This window comes from Crinia signifera, chromosome 8 (assembly GCF_055691185.1).
Source record: "Crinia signifera chromosome 8, ASM5569118v1, whole genome shotgun sequence".
Lineage (NCBI taxonomy): Eukaryota > Metazoa > Chordata > Amphibia > Anura > Myobatrachidae > Crinia > Crinia signifera.
Window position 1 is genome coordinate 148,955,194 of NC_139224.1, and position 25,631 is coordinate 148,980,824.

The 25,631-nt window shown below is 44.0% G+C and overlaps 1 protein-coding gene across 2 annotated transcripts in view; it reads right to left on the bottom strand.

Annotated features, from left to right (window-relative positions):
* LOC146026580 (cytosolic carboxypeptidase 6-like) overlaps nt 1-25,631 on the bottom strand; it is a 1,552,889-nt gene that overhangs the window by 931,195 nt on the left and 596,063 nt on the right. For both annotated transcript variants that reach the window (XM_083157364.1, XM_083157363.1), the window contains one exon: nt 23,984-24,078. In XM_083157364.1, the coding sequence (XP_083013490.1) occupies nt 23,984-24,078 (95 nt within the window). The remainder of the gene's footprint in view (nt 1-23,983; nt 24,079-25,631) is intronic.

The window sequence follows — 25,631 nt, forward strand, 5'->3', positions numbered from 1 at the left end:
CAGTTGTAATACATATAATTTATGGCCAGCCATGTGGCCAGCTGGTGTCTGCCTGGTGATTATCACGTTGTCATGGTGATGAGCCTATTTTTATGTGCAGGCCTGGAGGTGCAGCTCCATCCACCCCATTGATAATCTGATCCTGTGGGTGTACACTAGGCTGAATGATTGCCCATCAGGTTGATCCACCCACCTGTCTGTGTATGCACTTACTGATCATCGCCACAATCTGGCTGGCATGGCATACCGTATGCCTCCGCAGCAAGCATGCAGGCGGTCTGCACTGGGTGACAGCAAGGTGCTGAATCCTGCTCACTGACAGTCACGTGCAGGAGCCAGCACTGCACACAGTGGTCTCCGGGGGTAGAAATGTCAATAAGTAGTGGTGTTGATTAATACATCCGTACATAGTAACCCTTTCAGAACCAACGGCTAGTCAGGCTCAACAGCCCTAGCGCTAGCAGCAGATCCAATGGGGAGCCACTTTAAAATAAGAACATTAACATTCATTGTAGACCATTTTTGAATAAGAACTAGAATAAAAAAAAAATACAATTAATTTAAACCAGACTGTTTGAATTGCAAAAAAAAAAAAAAAAACTTTGGACTGCAAAAGGTTAAAACTCATTAATATGTTCAAACATTTCCACATAAAGAATTAATGCTCATTAATATTCCAAATTATATGACCACTAGTAAACCCGCTTGCAGCAAAACTTTGAAAGCTAGTCGGCTGCCTTCTGTGTTTGTGCATGTGTGAGAAAGAGATGTAGTTTCACTCTCCGCCAGCAAATGGCAGTGTTTCGGAGACTCACGGACACTAGACATATATATGGATGATAAGTAGTGGGTAGACAGTGTGTCCATAAGTATTAATCCATTAATATGACCTTAAGAGCTGTTATCCATATACAGTACATATGTACTTGGCTTATTTTTTATATAATGTTCTATTACAATAAATGGTCCAGTTTTAATAACATCAAATCTTTTGATGTTCAATTATTAAATATTTTTTTCAATCCAAATCATCAGATTACTCCAATAACAATGAACATTGGGTTAAATGTCTAATGGAGGAAGAGAACTTTATTAATCATATTCACAACGAATGATATATACAAAAAGTATCATGGCCATCAATATACACATAAATACTGATGCCCAATAATATCTATTAATATTTCCATTAATATAACCATAAGTAGTACTGTGCAATAATATGACCATGAGTGGTACTGTGCAAGAATATGACCATGAGTGGTACTGTGCAATAATATGACCATGAGTGGTACTGTGCAAAAATATGACCATAAGTAGTACTGTGCAATAATATGACCATAAGTAGTACTGTGCAATAATATAAAAATAAGTAGTACTGTGCAATAATATGACCATGAGTGGTACTGTGCAATAATATGACCATAAGTAGTACTGTGCAATAATATGACCATAAGTAGTACTGTGCAATAATATAAAAATAAGTAGTACTGTGCAATAATATGACCATGAGTGGTACTGTGCAATAATATGACCATGAGTGGTACTATGCCTTCATATGCACGGTGCGACCCATCATTGAGCTATTCGATTTAACGATTCATTACATCTGTCGCACGCACTAAATCAGGCATGTCCAACGTTGGCCCTCCAGATGTTTTGAAACTACACATCCCAGCATGCTTTGCTACAGTTTTGCTATTGGAGAATACTAAAACTATTGCAAAGCATGCTGGGATGTGTAGTTTCAAAACATCTGGAGGGCCAACGTTGGACATGCCTGCACTAAATGATCCTCTCTACAAAGTTTCAGCAGGCTCGGACTGCCCCACTAGGAGGGGATTCTCTGTTGGGCCCCGGTGATTTATGACTCTACCCACTTTTTTGTGGGGTGCATCCTGATGCAAATTAATGGCACCGGGCAGTCATCAGCTATTGAATAACGTAGTGGCGGTTGCAGGCTGGGAGGCTGATTTCGGCTCCTTTCCTAGAGGAGCCATGCAGGCGGGTGGGCAGATGTCACATTGCGTTATGACATCACATCATGACATCACCTTGTGTCATGATGCCACATATTTAACCCATTGCCTACCCATTGTCTCAGTCCGACACTGTGTGTCATTACATGCTTAATGTTACAACAACTGGCATGGACTCATCCCATTGGACATGCAGCACATTGATTAGGACAATTCAATAAATAACAGTGGGGAATGACAGATCTGGGGTATGCACTGTACACATACAGTACTTGACTACCAATCTGGAACTTCCGGCAGGCTCCTGAAAACATGGTTGTCCGCCCGACCCCTGGGAAAGTTCTGTGCAGTCCCACTGACTCTCTGCAGCCCTCCCATCTTGGCGACCCACTTACAAAACACAAGTGGTCAGATCGGAGGGGGGGGGGGGGGGGGGAGATCCAACAATGTGTTTTGTGCTGAATTGTGTCATCATAGCCCGCCCCCCGCCATACAGTTCATGTTTTACAGCACTGTATAGTGGAGGCTAAGCCATAATGATGCAATTTTGTAACCATGTCGCCAATCCACCCACCATCCAACCAGCCAAGTCCCCAATACCCCAACCAGGCTTTCCTCTAACACCGGAGGGAGAAGCAAAGTCGGTAAGTATGACTATACAATGTGTACTATATATCATTTGGAACCACATTGGGGCGATATATCGCACAATGTATCTTATACAGATGGAGCCCCACTCATTCAGGCAGGGGCTGGCGGTAGATTTGCCAGCCGCCAGACCCCTCCAGCCGGCGAAAAGGGATGCATGCGCACAAGACGCACGCATCCCCTTCAACTGGAGCTACCCCCGGGTTCCCTGCGCATCCCCTTCAACTGGAGCTACCCCCGGGTTCCCGCCGCCTTGTCGCGGTCCCCCATCGCCATCCCCCACCTCCCCGCTCCCTCCCCCTATCCCTGTCCATCTCCCTGAAGCGGAGACGGGCATGGTTCCCGGCCCGCACCGATGGGAAACTGGGACGCACGTGCGTGTGGGATGCTCGCGCCTCCCAGTCAGATGTAGCGTCCGCTCGCCAGTGGGGGTGGTCTGGCGAGCCCCAGCACTGGATGAGCGGCGCAACATCTGTAGTATGTACCCAGCTTAAAATACACAAATGAAATGATACGTGCGTTGCTATGTATCACGATTTCTGCCTATGTATCCTCTTTCCCAGTTTAGCTTTTTACTGCAAGTTGTGTTCCATGTTTACGGATATCAAGTTTAAGCACTAAAATGATCATTAGTGTCAGATTGCATAATCAGCCCAGGTTGGAAAAGATGGATAATTCCCCATTCAGACAGCGGGTAGAATATGAGCTAAAGTTCCATCAGATAAGAACATGTAATCAAGATGAGAGGATATTGAACTAAACAAAAGACCAATATATGCTTTCAGCAGTATATACTCTTCTAAATGACCTTGATTTCTACTAGAATCCGAGATCCTTAAGAAAAGCCATGAAAGAACGGGTGCTTCAGGCATTCCCGGCATTGTGAAGTGTCATTATAATGAGCGCATAATACAATACGCGCAGCCTGTTTTACATATGAACATATTCACTAGTGGGGGCTTATAGCAGAGTGTGTATTATTAGCACTCTAAGTCCGACGTGTTGCATAATAACATTTACATTTCATCACAGCCTTAGGTGTCAGAGCGGCATTTTGTTATTTTTTATCACATTTATGAAGCTTTTGAAATGTACTATACTCTACACAGAATTCTTTGGCTATATGGACAACCAGAAGGAACATGACAGAATACAGGAGGGAAATGTATTGCTGGATTTTCAATATACTTATTCTACGATCCTTGAAATGCTAAACTTTTAAACACATTACTTATTTAATTGCTACTCCTGCTTACAAAACATAAAGGTGCCATTTGGGCCTTTTTTACACGATTTGACACATCGGGATGATAAATTGTGTGTAAAGTGTTACTTACGATTCCGATCTGATGTGCTGCTGTGTGGGTGCCCAAACCAATCATTTCAGCCACAAGTGTGATAGTCCCTGTCACTGAAAAGATTGGTTTGTTGAAGTGTCCTATTCATACAACATAACCATAACCAACATGCACCTCTTTCCTTTGCATTATGTGCTCTTTGGAGCAATTTTTTGGCATAATTTATAAAGCTGATCCTGTCTGCCACTAAAGTGCCACTCCTAGATGAGCCACGTGTTTGTGCCGCCCACTTGTGTCACTTAGCTTCGTCATCCAGCTACCTTGGTCCAACCTTTTGGCCTAAAAACAATATTGTGTGATGTGAGGGGTTTAGAATAGACTGGAAATGAGTGGAAATTAATGTTATTGAGGTTAATAATACCGTAGGAACAAAAAAAAACACCCAAATTCTGTGATTTTAGCGGTTTGATTTTTTTTTTTTTTTTAATCCAAAACTCGAATGGGTGGTTTTGGCAAAACCAATCCAGATCCAAAGCATGAAAGGAGTTCCAGATCCAAAACCAAATCACAAAACCGAAAAGTGTCTGGTGCACATCTCTGATCTTAACCCTTTGAGTGCCAAGTGGATTTCTCAAATTAGGTGTGAAAATTGCCACTCAAACATTTGTATTCATTATAATGACCTGTAATGTTTGCCTTATACAGGTTGAGTATCCCTTATACAAAAATTTTTGGGACCACGAGCATTTCGGATAAGTGATTTTTACGGATTTTGGAATTTTTTTTTTCATATTTTCCTTGGTCCCCCGTCGGCGGCCCAGATGGTCCCCCAACATCCACGATGTCCCCTGGCATCCACGACGGCCTTCAGATTCCTCTTCAGCGGCATTCCAGGGGTACATTGTTTGAGTGCACGGGTGCGTCGGTGACATCACTCGCACAATGCACCCCTGTCACCAGAGATGCCGCTGAACAGGATTCCGAAGGCCGCTGTGGACAACATGGGACGAGATAAGTATGAAAAAAGTGACTGTGGTGGAAAACAAAAACAAAAACTAAAAAAATTGTTTTCGTAGTATTTCGGTTTTTGGACTATACGGATAAGGGAGACCCGACCTATATAGGAAATGTAATCTTTTTTTTTTACACAACATTTTTATTTGAATTTCTATAACAAATGTGAATGATGCTGGCATTTTTATCGGCTTATTTTGAACATCTCTCAAAGAGATGTTGGCACTCAAATGTTTAAGATATATTGTAATATAATAAGAAGCAATCGTGTAAAAAATCCTAAGTACAGGACTCTGGGGAAGCTGCGGGGAGTTCCAGGGAAATCACATGCGACATCAGCTTTAGATATATTGTGGTATAGATATATTTCAGCTCAAAGCCGCCCAGTGTGTATGGCCCGGTGATGAGCGATGAGTGCTGCGGCACGCTCACGCATCATCGCCGGGAAATCGCTCATCTGCTAGTATTACCAGCAGATGAGTGGCTTTGAGGACGGCTTTGCATAGCTGTCCAGACACGCTGAGCATAATCGCCCAGTGTGTATGAACCTTTATTCTCTCCTCTGTCTTCCTCCCAATTCAAAACCTTCCTTTCTTCAGAGAGATATTGGTGGATGGCTGGAGGGTATTTGATTAAGGGTCATCACTTCTGTTGGGAGTCGGACCTGGTTTGTGGGAGAAAAAGAGGACAGATCTGGGCAGGCAGCAAGTGAGACCTGTTAGGACTAGAGGTTCCCACTGCACTTGTGCTAGACAGACATTTGTCAGGGTTATACAGTAGTATAGTTATTATTATTAATTTTTTTAAAGTTGCCTTTATTTTACGTGTCATATTTATATAGGTTAAAATGAACTGATTACTTTTTTCAGTCCTTTAAAGTTCAATATAATATTTGGTACACAGAATATTAATGTGCAATAAACTAGGAACAGTACAGTGAATAGAACACACATTGGGCGGTATTCAATGTGAATACCGGCGACCTGCAGCGAATCCAGTTTAGGATTCGCTGCACATTCGCCACTGCTCGCTGCGTTCCGGAGCCTCGCCGGCTCCGGTATTCAACGAGTCAGGGGCTCGCTGCCCCTGACCGGCGAATTTGAGCTACTGTGGCGGACGCCGCAGGGAGCCTAAGGACGGTGGCAGGCAGGGAGATGGAAGTCTCCCTGCCTGCCCCAGAAAGTTTGTGGGGGGGAGGTGGGCTCCCCGGGTGCCAGGCAGCACAGGCTGCCCCCCCGGGGGTGCCAGCAGGGGACCGGGTATATTCACTACACCCGATCATGCATATGTAATGATCGGGTGAAGTGAATATATGAATATCTAATGAGCGGCTCGGCTTCGGCCCCCTGCTGGCTGGTCTGTGTAAAAAAAAAATAATAATAATATTTTTTTTAAAGTTAAATATATATTCATGTGCTTACAGCACATGAATAAAAATAGCATGCCCCTCCTCAGAATAAAATTCCAGATTTTTTGACACCAATTGTAAAAAACAAAACACTTTATTTTAAAAGTTCACCTTCCACTTCACCATAAAAAGATAGCGATTGCTACTCGGTGAATCATGGCGAAAAAAACCTTGAAATCTATTCGCCATCTGGTCATTGAATAGGGTGATTCACCGTTTTAGTCAGAAATTCGCCTTACAGCACAAAATCGCCATAAAAACCTGGCGAATCAGCCTCATTGAATACCGCCCATTGTAAAATGTGTAACAAGCCACACGTGAAACAACATGTATAAATGAAAATTTTAAATGTTTGTAATTTTGTACTTAATGTATTTTTCTTTTTGTGATAATAATAAAAATGAGTAAAAAAAAAAAAAAAGAACAGCGTTGCCTATTCTGTTGAAATATCTGTTGGCTCCTTAATTTCATTAACCTCTAATGAATTGATTGTGCCCCAGTGGGATGTAATTTGCAATGAGTTCCATAATCATGCCCCAATTTAAAAAAAAAGTCGACAGTATTTACCCCTTATTTTCCCCTGGTTGAGAAATCCAGCATTGGCAAAAATCAGAGATTTTGCTGCGAACCCATGTGATTTTGACGAACTCGTGGCTGTTTTTGCTCATTTTTGCCCAAATGGTATCTGCGAAAATGTACTCAAAATCCTTCCCATGATTGAATACTGATCAGCGAATTATGGCCGGTTTCACGTTCATAGTTCCCAGTGCAGGTAGGTTCAGAGAGAGCATTGATTAAGAACATGATCTGACATGTTGCATATTTCAGCCGCAGAATCCGTTTAAGCCTCTTTGCTAAATTTTCCAACCTATAAGTGAAAGGTCACTTGTTCTTGTTTAGAGGAGACAATGTGACATAATTATTACATTATCTCTAGTGCGCAGCAAATTAAATGGATCCTCTTAAATTTATTTAAATGACACTTGAAGACCGTGAAACCCTATTTGACACTTGATTTTTGGAAGATTTGTTTTTAAACCAGGCATGCTGCCTGCTACATAGACAGATTTATTTATTCAGACACGCCGGAATCATATAAGTCTCATGTTTGTATGATCAGATTAAATTATTATGTAAAAGGTGGCTGGATACATGTAAATAAATGTTCCAATTTCCCCATTGGGAAGTACACAATTCCATTTACAGTATCAACAAGTTTTAGGGAATGCGGTCATTTGGTCTACTGCATTATGGTAGACAGTCATTAGGTCGAATCCATTAGGTCGACATGCTAAAAGGTCGACATGACTCTAGGTCGACATGGGAAAAGGTCGACATGATTCTAGTCCGAAAGGTCATTAGTTCGACAGGTCATTAGTTCGACAAGGTCATTAGTTTGACATTGTCTATGTCGACATTCACAAGGTCGACATGGAGTTTTTCACTGTTTTTTGAGCCAACATGTGCCGACAGGCGGTATTTCATGCCCTACCATCCACTAGGGCGTGGTGGGAGAATAAAATAGTGTGCCGAGCGTAGCGAGGCACCGTGCCCGACGCATTGCGAGCGCAGCGAGCGATGCGAGGGGATGCAGTGCACTTTAAACTGTGTCCATGTCGACTGTGTTGACATTCAGGTAAAAAAACAGTGAAAAACCCCATGTCGACCTTGTGAATGTCGACATAGACAATGTCGAACTAATGACCTTGTCGAACTAATGACCTGTCGAACTAATGACCTTTCGACCTAGAATCATGTCGACCTTTTCCCATGTCGACCTAGAATCATGTCGACCTTTTAGCATGTCGACCTAATGGATTCGACCTAATGACTTTCGACCATAATGCAATAGACCAAATGATCCCAACCCAGTTTTAGCTATTTAAAACTGTAATTCCTGTACTCTGAGCCGAATCTAGTCTTTATGTCGGCATGTACATTATTGACATTGACGCCCCAATGTCATCAGTTACTGTATGTCGACATTATTATGTCATGATGTGAAATGTTGACATGAAACATGTCCATTATTGCAGCAGATGTTCAAAATGTTGACATTCTTCACAGACTGTAGGGTTATGGTAAGGCTGGACTTCATCATGACATTGCCGCCAGACCAGGAAGACTCCCTTGGAACCATCAGACTATCTGGAAAGTTTGGTAATATTCTAATCAAGTTGACATTTCATGTCAACATGATGAACGCCGACGGTTCATTTTGACATAAACGCTACGGTAATGATGAATGTTAATAAAATGTACCAGAACAATCTATCAAGAATATCTTACCATTACCAAAGAAAAGCTACTTTACCAATAGGATGCCATCTCCGGAAACAGAGGTGTAGCATAGAGATTACAGCAATGATACTTCGACCCCAAAACACCAGGTTCTAAGCATAGATTACACATGTAAAATATAGCTTCTTCTGATGAAATAACCCGAGCAGACACAGATGTCCATTGATGAGTGTGTTCTAGGCGCCCGAATGCACTTGGTTAGACACCAACATGCAAAAATTAGATTTTGTTTTATGGGGCGAGATTCTTTAAATGAGATTTCATTGGGCAGAGAAGATACAATTAGGCATTGTTCCCATCTAAATGCACATTTTACACATTGTTGAACCCATACAGAACCCAGGGATCAGACAACATAGTCAGTATGATGTATTTTGTAACTTCCAATTGGACTTTCTATGTCAATTCTACCATTGTTAAAAAGAAACCTCCTTTCACCCGAAGACGGAAAACGAAATAGGTCCCAGTCCCCATCATCATGATATAAATAAGTATAAAGTGGCTAATGCTAAGTTGAACAGAAATTACATTAAATTATATGTGCAAGATGCCCCCTGAAAAAAGTTACATTTACTTAACATCTTGAGATAGACGTATTTGAAGTATGCATCCAACTCAAAGAACCTACACCTGCTTTCACTGGTGGAACTTGTAGGTGGTGAGCCCAGGGGCAAAAATATAATTTGGGCCCCCCCTCCTCCACCCCAACCTGGCAGTGGGTGACATGGAAAGGCAGAGTGTGACGGGTGCCAGATGACACTCCGACAGTCGGGATCCCGACTGCCGATGCTTCGACTAACAGGGGCTATTCTCCCTTGTGGGGGTCCACACGAGCCCCATAGAGGAAGAATAGAACCTGTGGCGAGTGTAGCAAGCCACCAGGCCCACAGTGCGGCAAGCGCAGTGAGCCCACAATGGGCTTCTTTGCACTCGCCACCCTGTCGGAGCACTGGCAGTCGGGATCCCGACGTCGGGATACTGACTTGTAGCCCCATACCACACCGGAGTGTGACAGGGAAACACAGTGGGTTGACAGGAAGAAGGTGACAGGGGCAGCAATGGGATTCTGGCAATTGCTTACCCCTGCACTGAATAGACACCGCATGCAACATTATGGTATTGTCAACATTGTGATGGCAGACTGTACTAAAGATGAAATGCAGTAAATACCCAGTTTTCGGGGTTTTGCTGAATTTCAGTATGTACTAAAACCTTGTTGCCTTAGCTTTAATCCAGGGGCTAATTGACATTACCCTACAAACGCCTATGGGCTTCTTTCCGCAGCGCTGTGTGAGGGATCAAACATGGATCCCTCCCAGCATGAACAGCGTGAGCCGCCATCACTCTGTGCAGTGGGACTCCTGGGTCACAGACTGCAATAATGTGGATACAGTATATTGCTGTAGTCACATTACATAAGTGGGAGGATTTCAGTTAGCCAATCATCTTCTGAACCAGAGTTGAGAACCCGCAAGAGATCCCCTTCAGCTGGCTGATATATGCATTTTTGTGTCTGTGACTGAAACCGATGAAGGGGTTTGGCACTAGGGGCCTGATTCAGCCCTGTTCGCTAAGCAGATTATATTTAATTTCGGTACTCTTTACCTAGAACGGCGCCCATCGCGACCATCGCGACCATCGCATGCACTAAAAAACGGATGCGATGCGATGCCCGCGATGGCCGCGATTTCCCATAGGGATCAATGTTAAAAGTGTGATTGGACGCGATTTTAGTGTTCAATGGCTCAATGGCCGCGATTTTTTCATAGGAAACAATGTTAAATGGGCCACAGAGCCCAAATAGTCACCCTAAAGTCAGAAATGGCCCCCACAATTGTTAACGCCACCCCGCGATCAACGTCAACCCGAAGCGTGGCGAGCGCAGCGAGCCCGCGAGGGGCGTCGGTACGCGTCCTCCGACCTTTTCATACCCCCACTATCCACGTCGGCGTGGAGTTGAGAATAGAATAGTGTGGCGAGCGCAGCGAGCCACCGAGCCCGAAGCGTGGCGAGCGCAGCGAGCCCCGCGAGGGGACACGGATACCTTCACAGGTAAACGCGTCCCTTCGCGGGCTTCACAGGTATCCGCGTCCCCTCGCGGGGCTCGCTGCGCTCGCCACACTATTCTATTCTCAACTCCACGCCGACGTGGATAGTGGGGGTATGAAAAGGTCGGAGGACGCGTACCGCCGCCCCTCGCGGGCTCGCTGCGCTCGCCACGCTTCGGGTTCACGTTGATCGTGGGGTGGCGTTAAAAATTGTGGGGGCCATTTAAGACTTCAGGGGGACTATTAGGGCTCTGTGGCCCATTTAACATTGTTTCCTATGGAAAAATCGCGGGCATTGAGGCATTTAACACTAAAATCGCGTCCAATCACACTTTTAACATTGATCCCTATGGGAAAATCGCGGGTATCGCGGGCATCGCGTCACACCCGTTTTTTTAGTGCATGCGATGCCCGCGATTTTTTACCCCCGATGACCGCGATGGACATCGTGTGCGCCGTTCTAGGTAAAGAGTACCTTAATTTCTAAGTAGCAGGTAAACGAAACGCCACCCCGCCGAAATCATGTCCCCTCGAGCGAATCCCAGCAATAACATGCAAGCTGATACGTCCACATACACATCCATTAGCATGTGGCCGCAAGGAGGAGAATCAATCGGGGGTCGAAATCAAATTATTTCTCCAGCCTTTGCTCTGAAAAGTCCATACTTACTTTTCAGTTGCCCGCTATCCGGCAAATTGAGGGCGGCTCCGGGCGCTAATGTCACGTGACGTCGGCTGCCCGCCCCCCCATTGTGGGGAACGATATGCCTGCGTTCACAGGGGTACTCCCAGCGTTTCTATGGGCGAGCGGGCCTGAACAGCCCCCTAGGCTAGCAATATGGTGGACTCTTTTTGTGAGTACTGTATATATCCTTTATATCCCCAAATTCTACAAAACTTGGTATACTGTAGGTACGCGTTGGATAAAGCAAAGCATCTGGGCTGAATGAAGAGCTCTGCAATGTTCTTGCAGGGTTGACAATGACCTGAAGTGCCTATTCCAGGTATTAATATCAGAAATTATTTATTAAGCCATTGTATTATTATGGCGTGTTCATCTTGTGCCGGAACATTATATCAAATCATTTTAAGCTTAGTGAAAATATTTATTTTAGCTCTTCGCTCTGTTTCAAAGATAATGTCAAACAATGAATAATTGGTACTAAATTATAAATGGAATTTTAAATCCATCTAATGTTTCCCATTTCACCAAACCAATACGCTCCTGCTTCGGTATTTGCATATAATGAGGTTACTGAAGATGTCTGAGTGAGTGAGGTTTTAATAACCAAGCGATGGGGACCACTGCACGTCACATTCTGTGGGACCCGTACCGAGTTTGATGCATTATGCGCCAACAGCACAGGTGCAAAACCTTATTGTTTTAGGAGCTGGACTTAATTTCTGACTACCTATTGTCCTTAAGGTGCCTAATGAATTATGCTGCTTGGCCTATACCTTTACTTAAACCTTAATAGCCAAAAATAGCTCACACAACACACCTTATTCTATAAATAATGACACGGACAACAACTGCGTAAGTTTAAACTGGTCATAAGTATTTATTGTAAGTGGTACGTATGACCCCTATTTGTCTAAGGGATGGCAAAGAAAGCACTTGAGACCAGCCCCAGTCCTAGGTGTTATGAATGGCAGTGACTGAAACGCCCCAATACCGATAACACCCCTTATTGTGAGGTACAGCCCGCACTGTGACGGACTTACCGCCCCTTCTATTGCAGGGCGAGGACACTTCCAGGCAGTGTCCAACGTCCCCCCCGCTGCATGCCAACCACAGGGGGCCCCTAGCTAGAGGGGGGCCCAGGGGCACTGACCCCTTGTGCCCCCATTATAATCCGGCCCTGCATCTGTGCATATGAATGTGCTAGAGATGTGCGCGGTTCCCTGGGTTTTGGTATTGATTGTAAGTAAGTAATTTACTGTATTTTGGTTTTTGCAAAGCCACTCAAGAATTTTGTTCAGATTGGGAATTTGTTTTGATTCAAAACTCAATAATAGAAATGATCATTTTTGAAAAATCAATCTAAAACAGCAAAGATCATGTTCTCTGAAATCCAAAATGTAAAATCCGAATTCCGGACTGCGAGAAATTTTTGGAGTTTTGGTTGATTTGGACCCACAATGTTTGAGTGGATTCGGGTTTCTGGAGAACCAAACTATACATTTACCCGTATATACTCGAATATAAGCCGAGGCACCTAATTTTACAACAATAAACTGGGAAAACTTATTGACTCAAGTGGGACCCTCACTCAAGTATAAGCCGAGAGGGGCCTTTTCAACATAAAAAAATGTTCTGAAAAAGTAGGCTTATACTCGAGTATATACTGTATGGTATGTAGAACCAAACCAAACCTCCGACTCTATGGAACTTACTTCCCCGCACAGTTTGACAGAACCCCACTCTAGATTCCTTCCAAAACCAGACTCAAGACTTTCCTGTTTACTCAAGCATTTCTGTAATTCCTTTAAGTATAGTTTATGAAAAGCTTTTCTGTACTTCAGTGTTCCTTTACTGTATATTCATTCTATCTGTTAAGCGCCTTGAGTCCCATTGGAGAAGGAGCGCTATATAAATAAAATCATTATTATTGTTTTTATATCTATAGAATGTGTAAGGGCTGAGATGCCCGCGTGGAGTATCTGTAGATGCTGTTACACCACCTACAGCGATTTTGAAGCCTGTACCAGCCTTACGGCTATTTTTCTTCTGATTATGGTCACCACTGTGAATGATTGAGCATCTGCGCATGCAAATACAGTACCTCAGTGACACGCCCACGACACTCCCATAACACACCCATAAGATGGGCCATTTCTGTTCGCCATTTTAGCCACATCCCTCTCACCACCCAGGAACACCCGGAACTTTTCTGATTCTGTGCCTATGAATCACAACAGCGCAGTTCTGCAAGCACACTATGTACCACATGCTCATGAGGCACTTATATGGATTTTCCCGTATGCGCAGTACCAAAAAATCACTTCATTCTATTGAACTCAGCACTGCAAGTGACTGATGGCCAGACTGTGGTGAAATTGCCCATGGCAAATAATCAATTGCTACAGATGTAGCTGCACTCATCGTTCCTGCGCCAATCGTGACTTCGGTGGCGGGTGACTGATTCTGTCCCATGGCTCACAGAAATACATTGAGTGGCAATATTGCAGTGTGGCAATTCCATGCCACGGGTGCAAATTTGGCGCGCCAAACAAGCATCAGCGGCCGAATCGTGGCAACAATGAGCTTGCCTACGTCTGTACGTACAATTTTATAGAATGCACCAAATAGCCGTTCAAGCAAAGATGATTGGTTGCCATGGCAACTGCTCTACTCCACACTTTTCACTGCTCCATACATCTCCCCCTCTGAATCAGGCCCAGTGTGTCTCTTAAGATAATTATGGTCGTTAAGAGAATGCATGCACATTAATTAAAACTTTGTTTGTATTAGGACTAACAATTCACACATATAAAGTTCCGGCAAGTATCCTTACTCAAGTGTTTCCCCAGCTGCAGTTACTGGTCCTCACTGTTCTATAAATACTAATTAGGATTTTTCACATGACTCCACTAAAAGACTTCAGGTGATGAGTGGTCAGTAGTATTGTATAACACATTCATCTCCTTCCATAGCACTAATGTCCCCAACGCATTCATGGGCTTGCTGAATAGTGAGCCGTTATAGATTTAATATCCCCATAAGGACTATTTGCAAACTTCATCATTTAATAGGTCAGCTGCCCCGTTCAGCAACCTGCTTCTCTTGGTAGTGGGAAAGAGTTTGCAAATTCAGCCCATTGCCTGTCAGACTGTCTCGCTTGCTTGGTCTGATTACAGGAGACAGGCTGGAAAGCAAATCCCCACCCCTCGTTACCAACTTTAATCAATCAAAAACTTTATTGCAAAAACTGACAAACGGGAAAGTTGTGCTCATTCAGCTTTGAAAGAGAAGGACGGGCTGTCAGTTTCCCACAAGACTGTTACTAAACTTTTCTATTCTCTTTTAAAAAATGGGCTTTTTCTTTATTGTAAAAATATATAGAGGTATTGGATCTATTATCTGTAACGTTAGGAACTTTGGGACATAACTTCCTTCTTAATTTTAAACACAGATCTTAAAAAAATATACCAAAATACATTAACAGATCCCCCATATGGGAATTCCTTTTCAGATGGGATTTTGTCCATAGCAACCAGATTGTATCGGGTATGGGTAAAAACGGACCAGGACAAAACCCCCGGACCGGACCCTACAAGCTCCAAAATGCAGAGTTTGATGTCCGGTCCGGGGGTTTTGTCCTGGTCCGTTTTTACCCATACCCGATACAATCTGGTTGCTATGGACAAAATCCCATCTGAAAAGGAATTCCCATATGGGGTGTCCTGTCCGGGGGTTCTGCCTGTGAGACCTGTAACCAGGTAGAGGAGGAGTATGGTCCGGGCATGTAGCAAAAAACGGACGTCTGGATCAAACGGGGAGGCTGTAATCTCCCCTCCCCCATGTCCCTGGTGATAGCTATCACAGGGACCCCCCGGACAAGACACCCCCGGACAGGACACCCCCCGGACCGGACCCTACAAGATCCAGACTGCAGATTTTGATGTCCTGTCCGGCGGTCCGGAGTCTAGTCCGGGTCTGGTTTTTACATAGTCCCGATTCTATTATCTTATAGAAGATGCTAAATAAAAAAAGAACTAGAATCTGATTGGTTGGTATGAGGAACATACCATCTTCAATAGTACTCCCATCTTGGTTAATTTACCCCATTGTCTTACACATATCTGTCTTTGTAGATGAGAATGTATTTTACTGTTATGTCTCATTATTCCTCAGCCACCATAAAATAATAAATAAAGTCCTATAATAAACATTTTTAAACACCAAGTAACAAAATTGTTGGCCGGTCCAACCTTTACAAATAAACCACCACAAATCCACCGTCAGTGCCAGACTGGAGCATGCAGTGTCCACCTTGTAGAGGCCAATGCTTAGGTGGTGTGGTCAACTACCATAGAGGCTGGACTAATAGTGTGGTTGTGGTCTGGGCTTCTTTATGAATATATGAATATATGTGCATCATCTATAATTCAAGTGCTCAGTCTGGAATCTAATCCCTAGAGCAGTGGTTCCCAAACTGTGTGCATAGGCTCCCTGGGGTGCCTTGGAGAACTTGCAGGGGTGCCTCAGGTTGGTGGTCCAAAACCAATTCAAATTATTTATGGTCAATGAAATAGGCAAAATCAGTGTTTGCAGCTTTCAATTATAATATACGTGGGCAAACAGATGTGAATCATGTTCCTCACCACATAACTGGACCTAAGGATACAATGTAATAACAACTTATTTAATTTAATATTTTTTTCTGAAATTCTCAGTAACAAAATTTTTGGCCTTGGGTGCCGTAAAAAAAGATTCTGATGCTGTAGGGTGCAGTGATTCAAAAAGTTTGTGAACCACTGCCCTAGAAGAAAGGGTGGGCCCTTAGTCAGGGATGGGACACCGGGGGTTTTAACTGTTCCCCTGTAGGCCAGTCCAACCCTGCCCACCATAAAACGGCCTGATTCAGACCTGTTCACTAGGCTGCATATGCCATTCTAGCGAACAGGTAAACACCGACCGCCACCTGGCTGAATGTTGCCCACCCTGGTGCCACGAACCCCATCGCAAGCATGCGAGGGGATGTGTTCCCTAACGACTGAATGGAGAGAAATCATTCGATGGTCAAACACCACCACAGATCACCGAAAAGGGGGCGGGCACTGACATCGACTGTGATGTCAGCTGCCCGCCCCGAGAGCATCACCGTGCCTGCGTCTGCAGGGGAAAACCCAGCATTGTTATGGGGCCGGGAGGGGGACCCGATTTTTGGGAGCCTCCCAGCCATTCCGGGAGGGTAGGCAACCCTGATCTAACTTTGGCTTATAATGCTTTTTAACAAAAATATCTATCACTTGGTGGTGCTGTCCTGTCCTCATACAGCACCTGCTTTGTTCCTCTGAGTACTAGATAGACATCACTGTGCATATGGACTCTTACAGAGAAGTCGGTGGTCTGGACTCTCAATCATGAGATTGGCCATGGTATGTCTACCATTCCTGATTAACTATTCCAACATTAAATACTCCAAGAGCACACAAGTTACCGGAGCACATGAAACCCTCTCAGCTCTGCTAAGCGGTACAGCCGCGAACAGAAAAATTTCATAACTAGGGTTTGTGTGCAGTGCCACCACCCTGGGTACAGTACTGTCGTTGCCCAATGGTACATTTGGCTTGCACTGCTTCCTGGAGCCAGGGTCTCTGCCCTTGAACATGACCTTGTGATATCACATCTTCAGGTGCTGGAGCTGGTGCGGAACAGAAAACTGCCTTATTACGGTGCTGGGTGGTTTTTGGGAGGTAAGAAACTGGATGCCACAAAATGCATTGTTGTGCCCCTGTTCTACATTAGAATGGGATGCACCACGTCAGCCATCAGATCCCAAATCTAATCTCATCTTTGGACTGAGAAAGAACAACTCTTTGATTGGAGTCAATATCAGCCATGAGCATGCGGCAGCTAATTTATGGGCCTATGTACTAAGCCTCAGAGAGTGATAAAGTGGACTGAGTACCAGCCAATCAGATCACAACGGCCATGTCACAGGCGGTGTTTGAACAATGGCAGCTAAGAGCTGATTGGTTGGTTGGTATTTTATCTCTGTCCATTGTATCTCTCTCCATGGCGTAGTACATGAACCCCATAGAAACTATTCTGAGGATCAGCTAGAAAGCGGCCATCTTCTATGATCTAAGTCCATAATTACGCCGTCTCTCATTCTCCTTTTCTTCATAATTGTTTAGAATGTTAATTGTAATTTATAAGGTCTAAAAACAGCATTAAGTAAAAAGTTGATAATTATTGACGCCTAGGGCAATTATCACCTTTTAATTAATGAACACATAAAATGAAGCAATAGCCTACCTCTCACACAAACAATAATGATGACCCCCATAAATCAGTCAATGGGAGCAGCCTATCAGAGCAAGGCAAACTCTGTGGGGTTTATTTACTAATATAGGAGTTCTGTTGCAGATGGGATGTTGCTATAGGCAACCAATCAGATACTATCTATTATCTTCTAGAAGGTGCTAAATATTCTGATTGGTTGCCCATAGCAACATTCCATCTAAGTTAAAACTACCATCTTAGTAGATAAACCCATGTGACTTACCAGTTCTTATGGAACTTGTAGTTCTACCACAGCTCATACTTGCCGACTTTTTTTTCTCATCAGACAGTATCATGTCAGGGGGCGGGACGAGGTGGACGTCACCAAGCCCCACCCCCATTTCAGTCAAACAAGGCAATTTGCGGGCAGGGCAGCCGAGAGCTATGCCGGACCCCAGTAAAATTTTGGGGGCGTGGTCTATGTGCGAGATGTGTGGCCACCTCCTGCAATTAGGCCACACCCCAAAAAAGATTAGGGGGTGAAAACACACTTTAAAGTTGAGGGGGAGCGTTATTCAGCACATACCTACAGCATGTGCTGTGCTATCAGCAGACTCAGCATGAGCTCTCACGCTGTCAGCACAGCACATGCTGTATGTGTGTGCTGCTGCCGAGGAGAGACGGAGGGGGAAGGGGAGGGTATGACCAGGGCCCCCACTGGGCCCCTCCAGCAAGCCTGGATCCAGGTAATTAGTAGCCGCTTTCCCTCCTCTTGTCGGCCATGTTTGCGGGTTTGCATCATTTTAGCCCCGCCCCTCGCCGCAGATCCTGCCACAATTTAGCCCCGCCCCTCGCAAGCCTGCCACAGCTGCAAAGCCAAAAGTTGCTTAAGGCTGTATCTGACAGAGTAAATTGTGTAACCATCGCAGGACTATTTGCCTTAGCGATACAGCGTTTGCGGCACACAGTAATGGGATTTAGTGATTCAGGCAGTGTACCTACTTAATCAAAAATGTTTGAAAAAAAGGGCTTTCAATAAAAGTTTTCCTTTTACGTAAAACTGTCTGCTGCAGGCGTCCAAATAAGAGTTTCTAATTTAAATGTATATAATAACATTCCAGGAATTTGACAGATGGGATGTTACGTGATTATGAAGGCGAGAAAAAATACTTGAGCACAAAAATACAATTTCTGGAAAATACAGTTCTATTCAGATCAAACAGCAGATATGTTTTACCCATAAACTACTGTAGACAAAGCTTTATTCATAACTACGTTTTCACGGCTCACAAAACAGATTCCCTCTGCAATAAACTGAAATACTGTATATTGTGCTATAATAAAAACATTAACACCTTGGAACCTAAAGCGCAAAATAACATATTAAAGGAAATGTATCACTGATATTTTCTATTAAACCTTCACCTTCTGAAGAGTGTCCCGTGTAGGTAGGCCCATACATTTTGGCTATTTTACTCCATACTAAAATGCAGTTTTTTATTAGAATTACTCTGATTGCCAGTGTTCTTAGGGGGTCATTCTCATTCACTCAGTCCCCGGCGAATTCGCAACGAGGACCGGTGTTTTTGTACTGCGCATGCACATAATAGCTTATGCGCATGTGCAGGGTCCCTGTGTAAATGGCTTATTCAGCGACTTGTATAATCCCCGAGCTATTCGCCCGGAGCGTTGCGGGCTGGGCAGGCGTGTGGCGTCCCCATGAAAATCCTGGGTGTTCCCATGGGAATGTGGGCGGGCAAATGTGTGTCGGGGCAGATGGCTCGCCCTGTCTTCGTATCGGTGCTTCCACTGACTTTTATTTGCAAGCAAAGGAAAAATCATTCGATGGTCGGCGACCATCGAATAATTTCTCCTGGTACCGAGACATGCGAGGGGATGTGTTTTTGTTACACATCCCCTCGCAAAACAGCAGGGAGGGGGGGATATCTGGCACCCGGTAAGCTAAGAAGCTGTTTTAACACACCCAGGAGGAGTCTACTCAGTGTTATTTTTAATTTTGAGGTGTTGTAAGTAGCCCTAATCCCCAGTGTTCCTTTCTGTTCAGTTTTATAATTACTTTTCCTCTGTTATCAATGTTGCTTGTCCAATGATTTTGGGTACACAACATTTTTGTCTTTCCACCTCCACTTCTAAAAAGTTTCCATCCAGTGTAAGATCCAGAACAGGCTCATTGTGCCAAAGTTCTGCCAAGCGTACACCAATGGGAAGACTATCAAGGACCCCAATCCCCTATTAGAGTATATCTTCTAGGATCCATTGTTACCACTCTGTGAAGTTTCTTCCAAATCCATCCATTGCCAGCCCCCGAACAACTTCCCTTGGTCAATGTTCTGGCCAGCATATACCCACGGGAGCACCAACAGGCTCCCTGGGTCAAATTTCTGGCAAGCATACACCCACAGGAGCACCAACAGGCTCCTTGGGACAAAGCTCTAGCCAGAGTACACCAACAGGAGGTCTCACTAGGACCTCAAGCCCCTAGTATGTCTTCTTCACTTTGTGAAGTTTTCTTCTAAATCTATCCAGTGGCAAGCCCAGAACAACCTCCCTTGGTGTTTCCGGAGTACCTAGTATATTTTCTGGGTTCCAATGTTACTACTGTATGAAGTTTTTCCCGAATCCATCCAATGTGAGGCCCAGAACAGGCTCTGCTGGTCAAGGTTCTGTACAGTGCATTCCGCCATGAGGTCGGACCCTACCCCTCCTAAAACCTTTAATCCCAAATGGTGCAGTGGTATCTGAATGCATATTTGGAAAGACAAACTAACAGACCAATGAGTTTTTTTATATAAGATACAGTATATGGCCGTGGTCCCAAAAGGGGGTGGATTTTTTAAAATGTAAACTTTTAAGTTAGATAATGATAGGTATTTGTTACAAGTTTCGTCCATGTCCATTAAGCCATCCAGGAGCCTAAGTAGAACATACTGTATGTACGTACGTACATACATACAATACATATATACATACATATTTTCACTTTTATGTACATAGATATAAATACTAGTAAGCCTGCTCAAAGCAAAAGCTTCGAAAGCTAGTCTGCTACCTTCTGTGTTTTTGCATGTGTGAGAAAGAGATGTAGTTTCACTCTCTGCCAGCAGATGGCAGTGTTTCCGAGACTCGTGGACACTAGACATATATATATAGATGATAATAATAGTATCGCTTTACATTTTGTATTGCTTAGATTGTTAGAATATTGTATTGTTGAGTTGTTTAGTGAAGATGTGTAATATTAGTGCAGTAGGCAGTACACTCAGAATGGCCTAAAGAACATATTGATTGAATATTCATAGAATGGTATCAATAGTAGACACACAGCATTCAGAAATGAGCTTGTCAAAATCTACTGATCTCTAAAAAGGGGAAGTTGTCAGCGTTTGAGAAATCATATTTAGTTTAAAGTTACAATATAATTTGAAACCATGAGATAGATTGAAAAAGTCAGCAGTGAGATGGAAACGACAATAAGTATTTTATGTGTGTTTTGTGGAAGATATAGAGAATGACACTTATGGAAAAAGCTGCATGTAAGACACTTGGAAACTATGGGGGTTATTCAGACTTGATCGTTGGGCTGCTAAATTGCCGAGCCCTGAGATCAGTTACACGCCCCTCCGCCAGAGTGAAATCCGCCCTGTTCAAGCCTGCAGATTGCTTAGCGCGGCTTGCGAAAACCGTAGTTTGCGCATAGCGCCCGGACTTACTCGGGGCTGCAATAGAAACAGACTGATTGGGGCCAGAGCTGACGTCACACGCCTTCCAATAGAACGCCTAGGCACGCCAGCGTTTTCCCTGACACTCCCTGATAGCAGCCGATTACCACCCACAAATGCCAGTCTCCTGCCAATCACCCTGAGTAAGGCCACAGATAAATACAATTGCAGAAGTTTATCGCAGGAAGTACTATGTGTGCTATGGGGCATACTGTATGCATGCACAGTCTATCGCCCGACCTGTGAATCCGCTGCCATGCAATCAGGTCTGAATAAGCCCCTGTATCCATTAGATAGGTCAACCAGTATTAGGTCGATAGTCAATATGTTGACACTATGGTCAACATGCATTAGGTTGAAAGGTATGGTCAATAGGTCAACATGTAAAAGGTTGACTGCTTAAGGATGACAGGTACATAAGGTCAACAGGTTAAATGGTCATGTGTGTTTTATTTCCAACTTTTCATCCATGTGGAGTCACTATGATTGGAACCTAAGCAAACCATGAAAGGGGAAACTGTTTAGGGTCACATGTGGTTTAACGTTTAAAAAATGACACCACAAAAAAAAAACGTTTGTCAACCTTTTTAATGTTGACTATTTCCACGTTGACCTTTCCAATGTGTCAACCAGTTATACCTGTTGACCTATTCCGATGTCTGCTTATTGACCTAATGATCCTTTCAACCTTTTGAACCTGTCGACCACTTGCATGTCAACATACAGATGGAGCGCCTGTTGCTCAGCTCCGGGGCTCACCAGAGCATCTGACTGGGACGCATGCGCATCCCAGTTACTGTGTGGACGGAACGGGAACCCTGCATGTCTCCACTTCAGGGAGAGGGGCAGGGTTAGTGGGGGGGAGCAGGGAGGTGGGGAATAGGATTGGAACGAGGCGGCGAGACGGCGGGGGCCCGGGGGGAGTCATTTAGTAGACGGACTCGCGCGCGTCCCCTTCTGGGGGCTGGAGGATGGCGAATCTACCGCCAGCCCCCGCAATGATGACAGGCGCTACATCTGTATAGAGTCCAACAATTGACTGTCTGCCTATTACTGGCCAACCAATGCCCTACACTCCTTGGACACACCTGGACCATAATGATGGTTGAATAGAGATAATAAATACTATCAACATCATAAAAACTTAGGATGTGGTCGGAAACAAATGTCTCTTTAGAGATAATAGCTGATCATAATAATCAATATAAATGTATTAGAAGAATATGTTATTTCAGACATTGTAACTTCCATACATGTTCTAATATCTACACACACATCACATTTTCTCTATTACTAATATGGAACATGGCCAACACTGGCTAACTGTATGTGCCACCTGGAATTCAGTGGTATAGCATACAGATGTGTCCTCATAGCCCTAGTGTCTATAAGTCATATGACACATCTTAGACAAAGACGAGTGCTCAAAGCAACCAATCAGAATCTACTTCTTATTAATTTAGCACTTTCTAGAACAGAGGTTCTCAAACTGTGGGTCCTGACCCCAAAGTGGGTCCTGACCTTCTCAGCATGGGGTCGCGACTCCATGTTGCTGACCATCAGACTGATGACTTTTCTAATCTCAGTCAGTGATCAAGCTGTCTAATTGATCTGTTGAATTGTTTGTTATTTTAGACTCCTCCCATCACTCTGTGCCTCCACAATGCTGCCATGTATGTACTGTCTGCTGCCTACACATGTGATGTGATAGGCTATGGTATATTAGACTCCTCCTATCATGTTGTGCCTCCACAATGCTGCCATGCATGTACTGTCTGCTGACTACACATGTGATGTGATGACCTTCTGCAGTCACTTGCTGGGGTCCCGTAATTATTTTTATTGTCTGATGGGGTCCCAGAGAAAAACAGTTTGAGAACCCCTGTTCTAGAAGATAATAGATCAAACCTTATTGGTTGCTATGGGCAACATCTAATCTTCAATAAAACTCCCAGTGTAACTGTATTCCCCAGGTTTAAAAACACAAAAATAGTATTATGATATCAGTACAGACCATTAAATATGATGTTGGGCTAACGTAATAGCCTGTGGGAAGGAGGAAGTTCGGAGTTTCCTGCGAATCTGGACATATTTTTTAAAGCGGCAATCATTAGCCAGGTTGGTTTTGCGCATGTAATGCTGCTTTCAGACCGCAAAACTGGCTTTGACCAGGTATTTTAAAAGGTTTCTAAAAACGGGTCTGCCAGCTAAAACCCCTTTCACACCGCATGTCATTAAATGGTATTTCAGTGCAGTTTTTGTTCCTTCACAACACTGAACCCGTTTTAACCCATAGAAAACAGTGAAAGAAAAAAAACGGGTCTGAAACGGGTAGGACCCTGCTTTATTACCATTTAGAAATACCAGTTCAATAGAACCGGTAAATTCACTCTGCACCTTTCAGACTGCACAAATTACTGTTTTAAAACGGTAAAAAAACCCGGCAAAATAACGGGTAAAAAGTGCGGTCTGAAAGGGGCATCAATGTGGCCACCTTCGTCCAGACTCACACAAAATCCTGCACTTCCTGCTTCTCACACACCGTTACATGTAGTCTGTTACATTGAAATTGGTGAGGAAAGTGCGTCTTACCATTTTGGTCGACTTGTAGACTTCACGACTGGGGACATCCCATCTCTGTACAGGCTTTTTGTTTTACTGAAGTTGACAATGTTCAAAATGACTCTCTGAAAATAAAAATAAAACATTATTCAGATAGTATCATTATCATTCATAGGTGCCGATTTATGTTTTTGCTGGTGAGTGCTCAAGCCAAAAATATAGGGGAGTGGCTTCATGGGAAAGGGGCGTGGCCACAAAATAATAACAATTTATATTACGCAGCGCAGTTGTCTCCAATATTCAAATTACGGCAGCAGAGTTCCCCTTTTTTACACATTACAGCAGCAGAGTCCCCCTTTTTACACATTACGGCACAATGTGAATATGAAATGCCTCATACCAGAGGGATGTCACTGACTAAGCGATACCTCATGCCTCGGGGGTGCATCCTAAAGCATACTGTCTCCATGTGAACATATCACACACCTTGTGTCTACAATCCTGGTATCCAACTAATGACAGCACCTCTGGAAAACCAGTAATTATTTTTTCATTGAACAACAAGGGACTCAGTGGTTAAGAGCCCCCTGCTACAAATACCAGACTGTATAATAGTACTCCCTGAATCTTGTGGACCTGCAGCTGTTTCTCTTTGATAACCGTATGTATCATAACCAGGCCCCACGCAAAGGAATGCTGGGCAGATGCTGCTGTCAGCTCAGGTAGTGGCGCCGGGCAGCATCTTGTATGCGTGAATGCGCATGTGGCAGCTGCTGCGTCCCTAAAGAGATGGCCCGCATCCGTCTATTACTCCGCGGATGGAATACACTGTCCCCGGCATACTGTTTCCCAGGCGGCGGGCCCCGCAATGTGGGTGCGGCGGCTGCAAATTAGCAAGTTAATACGGCTGCCCAGCAGCGGGACTCAGGGCCTATGTTAACATTAAAAGAAGTATGAATATTAATTTGTAGGTTATATTACTATATTCAGTGAGTGTTAGTCATTTGTAGATGATAGTCTTCTAATTATTATTACTATCACATCACTACGGGGGCATGACCAATGCCTCTAATACAAAGCAAGTTCAATTATTATACAGGATTCGGTATGAAATCCCGACGGTCAAAATCCGGACAGGGTCAAAATCCGGAATGGTTCATAATACCAACAAGGACATAATCCCGACAAGGTCAAAATCCTGACATTTAAAATCCCGACAAGGACAAAATCCCAACATTTAAAATCCCGACAAGGTCAAAATACCGACCTGTATAGAATGTACAGGTGAAACAGTCAACATGACTTTCCGTCGACAGGTCGCGAGGTCAACATGGGTTTTTTCACTGTTTTTTTACCCGAATGTCGACACAGTTGGAAGTGAACTGCAGCCCCTCGCATCGCTCGCAATGCTTCGGGCCCACTATTTTATTCTCCCACCACGCCCTAGTGGATGGTAGGGCATGCAATACCACCTGTTGGCACATGTCGGGTCAAAAAACAGTGAAAAAACCCATGTCGACCTCGCGACCTGTTGACGGAAAGACATGTTGACTGTTTCACCTGTACATTCTATATGTCGGTATTTTGACCTTGTCGGGATTTTGTCCTTGTCGGGTTTTAAATGTCTGGATTTTGACCTTGTCGGTATTATGATCCATTCGGGATTTTGACCCTGTCG